The sequence below is a fragment of the Centrocercus urophasianus genome, unplaced genomic scaffold (assembly GCF_019232065.1).
Source record: "Centrocercus urophasianus isolate 14NV4802_14NV808 unplaced genomic scaffold, USGS_Curo_1.0 seq_23, whole genome shotgun sequence".
Classification (NCBI taxonomy): Eukaryota; Metazoa; Chordata; class Aves; order Galliformes; family Phasianidae; genus Centrocercus; species Centrocercus urophasianus.
Window position 1 is genome coordinate 8294992 of NW_024884789.1, and position 13885 is coordinate 8308876.

The 13885-nt window shown below is 38.0% G+C and overlaps 1 protein-coding gene across 16 annotated transcripts in view; it reads right to left on the reverse strand.

Annotated features, from left to right (window-relative positions):
- Positions 1–13885, reverse strand: part of ADAMTSL3 (ADAMTS like 3) — a 189204-nt gene that overhangs the window by 29113 nt on the left and 146206 nt on the right. For all 16 annotated transcript variants that reach the window (XM_042824305.1, XM_042824310.1, XM_042824300.1 and 13 more), the window contains 5 exons: positions 12138–12424; positions 5175–5304; positions 4206–4398; positions 3437–3616; positions 2634–2787 (listed from right to left, as the gene is read on the reverse strand). In XM_042824305.1, the coding sequence (XP_042680239.1) occupies positions 2634–2787; positions 3437–3616; positions 4206–4398; positions 5175–5304; positions 12138–12424 (944 nt within the window). The remainder of the gene's footprint in view (positions 1–2633; positions 2788–3436; positions 3617–4205; positions 4399–5174; positions 5305–12137; positions 12425–13885) is intronic.

The window sequence follows — 13885 nt, forward strand, 5'->3', positions numbered from 1 at the left end:
AGATATGTAGTTCCCTCAACTGTTTTACATGGTGCAACAAATAAATTGCTTTAGGCACTTGGTTTACTAAAATTATTAGGCTAGTGACCTGTTTTTAATAAGTTATTGGGCCCCAAATATTTATTTTAAGGGAAACGTTCCAATACTAAATTTTCGATTTCCAAAATCCAACTTACAGACACAGTAAGTGTAACTTTAAACACATGAAATACTTCAGGCTGTGCTCTGTTTACACTACATGTTCCAACATGGAATTAAACCCATTGTGTACTTATAAATATGTTAACAAGTCTCATCCATTTCATTTCTTTAAAAAAGAAAGACCACTAACTCTCATTAGCAGTTCAACAGTGAAGGGTGTATACATTTTTACTGGCGCCTTGTGATCAAGTTTAGGAGTGAAATAAAGTTCAGAGTTGTGGATGGCAGGCCATATAGATATGTAATAGGGTCATATAAATATCTAAGACCACGTAAGTTTTTCTAGATCCTTTGTAACATCCAGTATTGCAGCTGCTGAGGTAAGGGACTGTTCGGGAAAGATTTTTCTACAACGTCAACCTTACTTAATGATTAGATTGTACTGGAGCCATTGGACCTCATTATCACCTGGTACAAATCCATCTGAGTCTCTGACCTCTAATGGTCCTGTGCAGCTTTAGCTGGGTGTCAGGCCCTGGTGACCTCAGAGCAAGACAGGTGTTGTTTCCTTTTTCTTAGTGACCCCAGACTCAGGAACGTTCTGATTTAATGGGACCAATATTAAGTAGAGAACAGACACAATTATTAATCCCATTGTAAAAGATCAAGCCTGAAAAACCCCAGCACTGTCACGAGACAGCAAAAAAGGAGGAGCTCATTCAACCTACAGATGAGAACAAAGAAGCCTTAATAGTAAGCACACCACTCACCACCAGTGCCTCTGCTTCACTCTTTATTGCTAGCTGCCTGTTTGTCCATGGGCCACTCTACATTCCTGCCTTCTCTGCACTTCCCATTCAAGGAGTCCTGAACCTATAGCTGCAGGTGCAACGCCTCTTGCATTTTTCTTGAAACCAAAGCCCTGCTGCCCTGCCTCCTCCTGCAAAACCCAGATCATGACTAAGGGTATGGATACATCTCACAGCTTCCCCTTCCCTCGCATTGTGCAGCCAGTGCTTGCCAGGCAGACCTGAGCTGCAGGGGTTCTCTTGTTCCAAACAGTTCTGGAGATAAGCAAAAAAACAGTGCTTTTATTTGTCCCTTCAATCCATACCCGTTCAGTATAATCGCACTCTCCATGCAACCCAGTGTCCTGCTTTCTTGGCACTGCAGTGGAAGCTGACAATATAACTTGAATATCAGTCTGTGCTAAGCAATTTGCAAACTGGCCACACTGTCATTCAACTATCCACAATTAATTAAATTCAGATAGATATGCAGCTCAAAATATTTTATTAAACCTTATGCCAAGGACATTCCTGAAAGTCCACAGGGCTTTATTTAAGTGGAGCTTTGAACCTCAGGTTTTTGGCATGTTAATCTGAAATGCAGGCCAGGAAAAGAAGTTTCATATTATGTATGAATCAGTAATTATTCTATTTTTTATTTTATTTTGTGAGTAATTTTAAAGCAAAGTCTCAACATTTATAAATTAGCTATTTCTTGGTAGTTGCATGAATTGAGTCAAAACATGTTCATTTTTGTGATCTGTGATCAAAAACAAGCTCTTGGTCTTCCCCAAACCTAAAACTGATTGTCTTTTTTCCTTTCTGTTCAGCTCTCTGCTTCTGAAGCCTGCATACTGCTACTCTCCTTTATAAAGGAATGAGAAGCCAAGTTAAGGCTTAAGGAAACTGCATTTAGAACTCCCTGTTCCAAATTATGCATGTAATTGAACATGTATTATATTTGCAAGGTATTTCCACAGCTGTTATGCATAAGCTATTTGTGCAACTACCATCACTATCATAAATATATTGTGCCTAAATTAAACAATTCCTATAGGCAGCTTTTTCTTAGAAGAGATAATTTATAGAGAGAAAAAAAATACTGGATTTTTCAAGGACTGTTTGTACTGTCACCACTTCCTGCAAAGCTCATGGACTGGCATTTTCATTTCTACAAAGAAAGATGTACATTATACATAAACTTATCACTGGCAATACCTTTCAGCTTTTGAATTCCACCGTGCAAAACTAAACGTCCGGTTTAATACAAATACATAATGAAAAAAACAAGCCAGGACTGCATTCTTATCTTTTCTAATGTCCTTCCTAATTTATACTCCATTCAAACTCCATTTTTAATTGTTGGTTTGGGTTAGTTGTTTTGTTTTTGTTTTTGTTTGCGAGTGAGATAAAGGATAAAGGAAAAATAATCAGAGCAAGTGTAGGTGAGTACGAGAGTGAGAGGCCCAAGAAAGTGTGTTCAAAAAACACTCCTTTAGATCATGACCTATACTTCTGTCTTGTAGAAAATAAATTAAAAACAATCCTGTTATCACTGGCCTACTGATTATGATACTCACTTTACACCAGATTACTGATGTTGTTGAAGTACTGGCAGACGAGTGAATTAACCTGTATACAGATTTTACTGTATAAACAGATCATTCAAAATCAGCAGGAAACTACAGAAAGTAACATACTTACTGTTGCAGGCATTCATTTGACAAGACCTTACAAGCAGTGAAGGAGACAAACCACTACACATTGATTCATTTACTGCAACATATTGGCCTTTTGCTGTTCGGTTTTGGCAGGCAATTTTCCTTCTCTGGATTCCAACACCACAGCTTACTGAGCACTGTGAAAGGAAGGATGCAAACTAAGCTTGGTGTCCCATGGCACATATACTAATTTGAAACTGAGAGAGACAAAGCTCTCTACTCCATATGAATCCTTGTGTTATCAGCACTTTTCCAAGCAATAAGAATATTAGATAGCTAACTTGTTCCATCAAGCAACTCAGGAACAATTAAAATAGCATAACCATATTTCTTTTTGTTTAACCGCAGAGAAAATATAGCAATGCAATCCAGTATCTAAGAGAAAAAACTCAGCATGTTCAAAAGAGTCTGCGTCAACTCTCCATCCATTCTTCTAGTTTGTACTGCACAAACTTTTAGTTCCGTCTTCTAAAGAGCCATTTCAAAAATCTGTTTGAACAGGGAGTTACATTAAATGGGAAAGAAAGAGCATGACAGAACCAAACAAAGATTTGACTTTCAGAAGCCATTTCTCTCAGCAGCTCAAACACAGCTCTGCAGGGGGGATGTGAACAGCCTACTTATAGGCAACTCTACGCATAGTTTAGTCCCGATATACATCCTGTGAAACCTTCTGCTACCCTGTGAACTTCCTGCTCCGATCACCCACTATTTACCCAAGCAGATATCGTTAGAGATCACGTTGCAAGTGAAGGTTTTGGTTCAGACTCGTTGGGAGCTGCTCACCTTGGACCATTCTCCTACAACCAGCTGAGGAGGACAGTCCACTTTTGCGCACGATTTGGTAGTTGGCAGTTTGGGTTCCCGGCAGGTGTCATCAGAGTGTTTCAGGAAACTTCCATCTGTCAACAGCTGCTTACAGTACACTTTGCGGGTCTGAATCCCTCCTCCACAGGTACGGGAACACTGAGAAGAAAAAAGCATAACATGCACACCTGCACATGCACCTGTGCTTGCACATCACACTGTTAAGATTACATAGACACTGTAAGACTCCCCGTAATTATGCTCTGTTGAAGAATGACATCCGGATTCAACAAAAAGGCAAGCAGCCTGTAGAAGATTCTTCAGATAAAATGTTTACCTAATACATTAGAATTGAGGAGAACCTAACCACTAAGTTAAAAACCACTATGGAGTAGAAATCCTGAAGAAAAATCACGCGTAGATTTGACTGTGCCCTACATCAGTTAATATGTCTCCAAAAGCAGATAATTACATTTGCTGTGTCAAAAGAAGACTGATGTCTGCACTGACATCCAGCCTTCTGATTTCCTATAAAGAACTTTTGACTTCATCCTCTCAGTATTCAATAGCACAGTGGTGAGAAGACTTTTTTTTAATTCTGGATTAACTTGTTCCACTGAAATTAGTTGAAAATCTTCAATATCAAAGTTTAGGAGCTACCAAACATGTTGTTTGGGATGAAGAATTTTAAATACCTAGACAGAGGAACACTGCTTACACTTAAACTCCTTCTCTAACCCAGTCATACCTGTTGCCATTCCTCAACATGCCAAACAGGGGGACAATCAATCTGGTTACAAGCTTGCAAAGAATGAGGCTTTTTGTCTTTACAATCCTCAGCAGCAACAGTAGATCCTCCTGGCTGCTGGCAGTATACATCTCTCGTCTGTATCCCAACTCCACAAGTTGCTGAGCACCGTCTCCACAGACCAGTTTGCCACCTGTTCCAAGAACACATCCATCTTTCAGTGAAAAGCTAAGGAAAAATCATACCCAAAAAGAACTTAGTAAAAAATAACAGAAGATATATTGATTGATAGATGGCCAAAACATTCTTCTGGTTTATACTAAATCCTGCTCCTATTAACTTTTGTTCTCTACCTTTTGCAAGATTATGCTCCTGCGGAAGCAGTTCAGAAACAATATACCAAAAAGATCAGTATGTCAGAGACACATATGGGACAAACAAGGCAATACATATCAAAGATTCATTTGTAAGTGACCAAACTAGCTAGGTTTACTTGGATTTGGATTGCTTTTATTCTTTCTCTGGGATTCCCATACAACTGTAAGAAATCTGTAAGAACCGGATGGGGATACTAAAAAAGCATGAATTCAAAGTCACTTTAAGTCATAATTTCACTGATTTTTTTTCATCCAGAAAGTAAATATTCTTTGCTTCTTAGTTTCTCAGTTAAGTCTGTTTTTTCCACCCCTGGCAAACATCTACATGAAATAAATCTATTTCAGAAGATGGCAAACATGAAAATGTGGAGTGGAAAAGAAGTAAAGATCAAAGAATGAAGCAAAACAAAACAATGAAACCAAAAACCCAACAACATAACACAAAAACCTTTTTTAAGACAGAAAAAGTGAAACATCATCCCAAAGCAAGATTGCAGTTCTGCAATTTGACTCCTTTCTGTGAAAGACAGAATTTATTCAAGTCATATTAACCATTTATTTGCTTCAGTACGATTCCATTATCACAGTGTACCTTGGAGGACAAAGCTTTATATTGCAAGCATGAGTCATTGGTGGTGGTCTTTTGGAATTGTCACACAGGGTTTCATTGACAGCTTGCTTTGTCTCTACATGCAGACACATCGCAATGGCTTCTTGTGTTCCTGGAAGGAAAACACTCATGAGACACTGAACACAGAAGAGATTTTTGTAATGCTTACTCTCGAATAACGCTCAGTGAAAAAGCTCCAAATACTGATTTTGATGGCAGGCTTAAAAACGAACTCTTGAGTCAAAAAGAACACTGAGATAGCTTATATAACTTAAACTTCAAAATTTATTTGTCAATTATATGCAAATTTGCTTCTGTACTATTGAAAAGGCTTGATTTGGCATTCTAAATCTCTGAAAACAAACAGAAAACAGATTACATTCTCTGCACCATCAGATGTTGCACCTGCTTGGTTTTATAATGGTCTCAAGCCATGAATTAATTGCCAAAATTAGGGTACAAGTTACTTCTCACTTACCTTGACTTTCATGAGCTAGAGATCTGCAAAAAAGAAAGGAATTAAAAACATGCAAAAAGTTTGCAGAAGTTAGGAGAGTCTGACTGAATGTAATCATTCTGGAGTTAGGTCCTAAGAGGTATAAGGGTTTTGTTGAAGGCAGCAAATCTGACCCAGACCAGAGCTTTCCTTTCTTGTGACCATTCTTGGCACCTTCTGATCTGCAGCTCTTACTACTTGCATCTTCTAGGTAAGCAATAATAGTGATCATAAACCAATATGCACTGAAAATTTGCATTTTATGTTTTCCAAGTAAAAATGGCACCATTCAAAGAATTCAAATCCATTTCCTTCCTATCTTTCACTTATTCCCAGTGATTTTGAAGGACACAAAGTCGCTTTCAACAGCAAGTTTTCTGTCTCTTCTCATGACCATATTCTAAGATTTCAAGGGGCTGGCATTTTAACCAGAAACCTTCAGTAACAGCAGCCTGTTACCTATGACATTATCTCAAAACATCACCACAATTGCTACACAAAAGCTACTAGGCTACTACTCCTGTACCTCTCAGTTGTACATCAGGAATGGCTTACTAACACTGTTGATCATTATCTGTTCTGGTTTCAGTGAACTCATTGGTTCATTTGACACAAAGTTTTGTGTCCATACCAAAGGTTCATATTTTTCTGTCTTTTACAACACTTTTCATGAAAAATGTCATTCTTTCCATAAATCAGCCTTTCCTCTACCTACAAAAAATTCATAAGTAGTGGAGCATATAAGCCAGTCCAGGTCACAGTACTTCTTTGGGGTATTTGAATCAGTTCAACTATTTCAGACCCTTTAGCAGGTACAGACCAGCAGTGATTTTTCACAGTGACATATTCCAGTTTCTTTCAGGCTCTCTGGTAGACTTCTAGACCCCCTCTGGGACTCATTTTCAGTTCAGAAAGATCCTGTTATATAAATGTTTTGACTGCATCTACAAAGTCATGAATTTTTATAGAACAGAAGACCTGACCTTAAATGTGATTGACAACCTATTCCTGTCTACTATATCAAAGTATCAATAATTACATTAACATAGGACACACACATTGAGTAAATCGTATTTCACCCTCAGGGTTGAGAATAAGCCTTTAACAAATATCATAAGGCAATAATGCAGATATGAAAATGCCCAAGCAAGATAAACCAATAAACAAACTTTTTTTTTCTAGAACTCTACTATTTTGTTACATACGACAACAAAAGGAATCAAATGTTTTCTGTCCAATTGATCAGTACGCATTTGTTTAACAAGAGCAGCATTCCTGTCTTCTCACTTAGACATGAAATGTCCACCTGCCAATCTCCAGAAGAGAAACAAAGATGCAGAAATTACATTCTGGCAGAACGAGCCTATGAATTACATTGTCAGACAAGGAATGAAGCAGACAACGAGCACCCTCACAATCTCTGTTTTAGGTCAAAATCTACTCTGTGCTACACACCTTCAACTTCGCTGATCTCACTGCATTCCTGTGGGAAGACATACTCAGAGCTGATGTTGCTCTGTTCCAGGCTGTGATAAGTAATATCTTAATATCTCACACAAAGGAGGGGAATGAAACGAAATTCCTTTCAGACCATCTAAGTCAGCAGTAATCCCATAGGAACTTCATATCACCGTGTTATAAAAACAAAACTGGTCAGCCAAATGAACAAAAGCCATGCCATTCCAGGTGACTACAGCTTGCCACCTGGAGTTCATTAAAGCACTTCTGCCTTACAGCATGACCTATCTAGCTTTCACTGAGTTACCAGAAGAACATGCTGATATGCTATCTTCTATTTGACATAACAGCAGAGCAGTAGTTGCAACTTCTCCCCACTGAGGCCTCATTTCAAGGAAGGTGGCACCTCGTTTTGATGCAGTAAGCACAAAACAGGTATTGCAGAGCTGTTAAAACAGACCGCAAACCTCCCTTCCTGTTCCTTAGTTTGCAGTTTAAGGACACTGTTCAATAAATAACTACAGTTAATTGACACAATATTTGCTTGAACTTAACTGTCAAAACGTCTCAAAATTAATCTGATTTCTCTTCCTCAACTGTAATTTCACGTTAGTTGGGAACTTCAGTCATGCATGAATTTTTTATTCTACGTAAATTGGAAAATGGAAAGATCTATTATTCAAACAAGCAAAGTTTTACACGTATGACTTTCTTGGCTTATAATATAAACATAGTAGATAATTTAACTAAAATATTATGTATGCAGCAGGGAGCTTTAAGTATTTTTACAGTAATATGATGCCCTATTGTAGTAATTATCCTACTATTCAGTGAAACAGAATATTTTCTATTTTAACCCAGCATTCAAACCACATTCATTTACATTCTTTTATAAGCTTTTCTGTGCATCGAAATACACAGTGTATGAAACTGCGTTAAGTGCTAGAATGCTAGGGAGAGAAAAAAACACTTTCTGCCTTCTTTTTATAGTAAAAAGAAAATGGGGGTTGAAAGTTGTTGTGCGTGTAAGAGGATGAACGTCTTCAAGTCTGTGTCTTGAAGAGGAAGGACATTTATTTTTATTAGACAGACTCATTTTGATGACTGCTTAGAATTATGAACTATCAGCCAAAAAAACTCAGAAGAAATTCCAAATCTTACATGTGCTTTAGCCTCTCTGCAAGTCTATTGCCACTGGCAATGCTAATGTATACTCCTGTAAAAGAATAAACAGCTTTTGTAGTCAATGAAACCAGCCAAAGGAGTAACCAGCTACCAAACTGCTGACTACTCTACAGAAAATGCTCTCAACTTTATGTGTGAGTATGAGCCTCACAACAATCACTGTTTTTTCCTAAAACACTTACATTTGGCTTGAATCCATTGCTTTTCTAAGAATCTCAGGTTTCTTATAAATCAAATAGCAAACTTCTAGCCACTGTGGTCCAGACAAGAGCCTAAAAACACAGCTTGACTGTACCCTAAAGGTTCCAAAGCCACAAGCTTTGGAACAAGGAAAAAACCTAAAAAGGAAATGCTGATGTATTTATTTTTAATCTCACTATTTTTAAGCCAATATAATGATCTTGGGGGTCTTGAATTGCAATTTTTGAAGCATTTGAAATATGAATAATAATAATAATGATAATTACATTAAATTACCAGAATTAATCTCTTGTAAAGAGACATTTTTATGCCTCTTATGTCTATAGTAAAGGCATTTCCAGAGCAGACATCTGGGAAGTATGTGATTATTTTTTAAGTGGAGAGCATCTCTTTGAAATATTGTAGAGTAATTCAATGATTGACAGCACTAAAACAATGTTGCAGTTTACACGAACAATCCTTATTCCCACCAAGTGTACTCTTTATTCTGATAACAGCTACTGCATCTCACTAGTTAACCTTGTGCTTGTGTTAAGGACTCTGGTATCAGGGCCAAACAGTTCATACTGAAAAAAAAAATGAGGGCAAATCCTCAGAACTCAAAGCAATTTCTACTACAAAGATCACTCCTCATTGTCTTTGTTGCCAGAGCACACTGCTCACTTATTTTCACCTTGGGATTTCTTCAGGTACTGAAGATCTTTAGCTTTCAGGATGACTACAGAGTTTCCTACAGATGTTAAAGGTGATATCTGCCTCGTGACAAATTAACATGGACAACTTTCATTAGTGTTTATGGAAAGATTGATGAAAGAAGAAATAATTACGACAGCAGTCATAACAAAATGTAGCAGTCCTCAAAGGTAGTAAGATTTATGGCATTCGATATTCTACATGACAAACCACGTAGATTTGATGCAGAAACATACACTAAACTACCAGTGTCTAATGCTGTCTATGTTTTAGAAGCTGGTGAATAGGAAACTGGAAAGTAAAGATCATGTTTGAGAATGAGCTGCAGACTGATCTCTCTCTATAATTCTAATGCCTCAAAAACAATGTTACCATCTGCAATTTTACATTTGCTTTGGAGAGGGGCCAGAGGAGAACTTAAATTAAAAGTCTAGTCTGTATCAAGATCTAAAAAAGAAAAAAGAAAAAAAAAAGGTGCAAGTGACAAGCACTGAAACAGAGATTCAGTCCTTGCTTGAACAGTGGCTGTAAGCCTTGCAGCTTTTTTTTAGACCCTGCAGACTTTTCCCTCATTCAGAGAGGTGCAAGCAGTAAGAAAGGGAGAGAAGTTCCAAGGACACAGAAATCCACAGGAATTTATTTTAATAACCACTGCTAGACACATAAATATTAGAGAAAAAGTACCTAATATAATTTCCGTTATACTGGGATGTTCCGAACTTAGATAGCATTTCTTCCCGGTAACTAAAGAGTTCATCTAATTGAAGTGAGATTTGAACATAAAACCTAGCAGAAAGGGATCTGATCCTTTGAACTACGCAATGGAAACAGAGTAGACACAGTGAGATCGTTAGTTAGTACAGTGCAGTAAGTTGGAAACTGAAGAGATGTCTGGTTTCCTTAAAACTACTTATCGGCAGGTAATTTTCGGTCTGTTTGAAAGTGCTTGCCAAGGCAGCACGAGGACCAGAACTGATAAAAGGAAAAAATTACTATTACCTAACCAGCATAACAGCACAGAACTTCTCAAGCTGTTCACTGATAAAGCATTCTGACAACTTTCCTCATTTCCTAGGAGCAGGACATAAGAGAAATGTCTAGGTACAGCACCAGCGATACCACAGTTGTCTTCAGAACACAAAAAACCATTTCTTTTCAAACTTCTATAATGACTTATTTCACATCAAACAAACAATATTACAGGAAAATTCTCGGTCAGGCAACCTCACAAATTCATGAGAGGACCAGAAGTCGACAGCCAAATCCACACTCAGCTCCACTGGGAACAAAATAAAGCCAGATGTGATTCTGTTAACCAGTCATTCTGAAGCTCCTTTGTGCTGGCAAATGAACCTACTGTCTTCAGGAAATTCTCCTTAAATTGCCTTTAGTCTGCACTCCAAATGCAATTTGTTATGTGAATGCTTTTGCATGGACAAACTCACATGTGAAAACACTAACAATGCAGATGTGCACGTGTAAAGACAGGCAAAGACCAGAAGTGATTTTAGCTGAACTTCTACTGATTTCAAAAATAAAAATTAAAAAATTTGTGTTTTTTTTTAACATCTATGAAAAGACACTGGCTAAAAAGCAGTAAAATAAATCTAAAATGGCAATGAAATAATTTTACATTACAAAAATCCGTCAAGAGCTGAAAAAACCTGCAAATCTCATAATAAGAAAAGCCCTGTTTCTGCTTTAGAGTGTGATTCCTTGTCTCTAAAAACAATTCCCTCAAAATAAGGAAATAGAGACAGTAGCTGCTGCTATCACACCATGTTCTATACGTACATACTTGGATTATACCCTTGCTGTTTATCACATCTACTGAAGGCAACAGAAGAAACTGATACATTATTTTTTGTGACTGCACATGCTGCTATCCCTATGAATCAATATCATCAGTGTTAAATAAACAAGGCACTTGTCAGTCACTTACCATTCTGCTGACAGCATTCAGGGGCATCCCTCCCAACTTCCATCTTCAAGTTTTGAACTGGTAATAATACAAAGGCAGGCTGCCTTCTATGAGCTCTAGACTAGGCTCTCTGCTTCCAATTGTAGTTGCTCTCCCCTTTCCTACATTTTTTATTTCTGCTATGGGTACAACTGTCTTCACTTCCCACTGATGTCATCGTTCCTGTCATGTATAGGTGTGCTCATAATTCCACTGCCTCCACTTTACACTTCATAACTCACTTCTCTGTTCAGTTCCGAAGTACAGTATGTAGTAGCAACACCAGCAGTCTTGTCTAGTTACATGTACTTTGGACGACAGGGAGATTCGATTACATCCAAAAAGGAATGTGCTTAACTACTTGCAGACAGACGTATGGCATGAAGTTCCTAGAGTTATATGGTGTACCAAGACCTAAACAAACTCCTCTTCAATCTCCAGACCAGTCAGATGGAAAGCAATACATAATATTATAATTTTATCTATGTGACAGTATATAGAAACTATAATTTTGTATCCCTACTGTACTGAAGAAAATTGCAGCATTTTGGAAGATAACAATATGGAAATTTTACCTCCAAAATGATAAGCTTTCAGTTCACAGGAAAAGAAAGTTCATTTTTTTTTGCCCATCACTGCATTAAACACACTGGTACAACCAACTGCCTGGCAGCCGAGATCCTTGCAGCAATAAGACTGCTACAGTAGCAAGCTGCTGTAGCAAAAGCTTCTTGTGCCTTACGTAACCAAATAAAGCCTGATGCTTGAACACACTAAGAACACTCTATTAATAACCAAGGGGGGGAAAAAAAAAAAGCTGAAGCTGCATGTTTTCCTAAATATCAGCATTACTAATTCGGATTAACGCTAATGGAAAATGTGGCAATTTCAAATACCAAGTTCTTATAAGTCAGGATTAAAAAGAAAGGGGGAAAAAAGATAATAAAAGTACCTCCAAGACAGGTGGCTGAACAAGGAGTAAAACCAATGTACTCCCAGTCATAAACCACACTGCCATCTTCAGCACGTGAAAATTCCGGTGTGTAGGGGACAGGATCACTGTCACAGGGTGCCTCGTGACATACTTGTTCTGTGGGCGGCTTCACATCTTCACATTCCTCCTCAGGCAGTTCCACCTCAGTCTGCGTAAATGAGAGAAGAATTCGGCACTTCACATCCCGCACCTGTATGCCATTGCCACATGTGGCACTGCATGGAGACCACGGCTCAGGAATAAACCTGCAAATGAGCACAGCACAAATGAAATGTTTGCATTTAACTCTAGAACGTGTCCGCATACGCACAAGTAAAACACAGCTAAAAAACATACATGCAGATATAACATAATACATAACGCTATTTCATGTTTCAAATGATTGCATAATGAAATATGGGTTTTTAAGTCTTTCACTTTTCTCCTATCCCAGATCAGATTGTTCTCTATCGGAAGAGTATTGACAAATCGATGAACGGTTTTGTCTTCCAGTGCTAAAAACAGCAAACATCCTAGAACTGCAGAATCAAAACAGAATCATAGAATGTCCTGGGTTGAAATGGACCTCAAAGATCATCCAGTTTCAAGTCCCCTGCCATGGGCAGGGTCACAAACCATTAGGCCAGGCTGCCCAGAGCCACATGCAGCCTGGCCTTGAATGCCTCCAGGGATGGGGCATCCACAACCTCTCTGGGCAACTGTGCATGCCAGTGCAACCTAAAGGCCTGCTGAGTTCAACGGCAGAGCTGGCAGGAATCATGTCCAGATGCTTTTGATAACAAATTTTAAGTGAATAACTATGGGAAAAGGTGAAAAGAAAGGCTTTCTTTTACTCCAGCAGATAAAATCCACTTGGCTCTGAAACAGCAGATCTCACAGTCTTCCCAAAGACAAAGACAGCCACACAAACTAATTAGGGTAGCCATGGAAGTGAAATAATTTAGCATGTGCCTAACTCTAAGCATATCAGACAGTCTTCTCAAGTCAATAGGACTATGATATACTCAGTGTTAAACTTCTGCTTAAGGACATCACTTGATCAAGGACTTCATGCACAGACTTACAAAACTGTATGCATTAAGGTGCTCCAGAAATAACCTATGGTGTGTGATTTTGAAATTCTGTAGAGCGGAGAGACAATTTTGAGCCACAGCATCCATATTTAGAAAGAAACTCATAAAAATTGAAGCATTTTTTCTTTGACTTATAGCAAACCTATATCATAATGGAGTTTTTCCCATTGAATATCAGTGCCTGGGATTTTATAGAGAAGTTTAAGATTAAAAGAAAACACATTCAAATACTTTTTATTCTACTTCAGCATTTTTCTAATGTAGCCATGTGACTTTTTAGCTCCTAAAATTCTGCAGCACAGGTACCTCAGACACAAGCCAACAGAGATATGAAACCCAAAACACATACATGTATATCTGTAGACATAGAGACACGCATTAAAGAAGGAAGTGACTGGAGTGTGTTAGAACCCTGGAGGTTAGTGTTGTATCTGAATTTTGAGTTTAGAATTCTTTTTCATTTTCTCATATTTAATTTTTCGACACATTCTCAATCAAAGTCTGTGACAGGAATCATTGAAGCAAAAATCATCAATGCAATGTAGTAATCAGTAGTACAAGTATTTCTCTTCCACAAGCTACTTTCGCATATCCACCACTTTTGGGTTCTAAAACAGAACTGTACTTATTCTC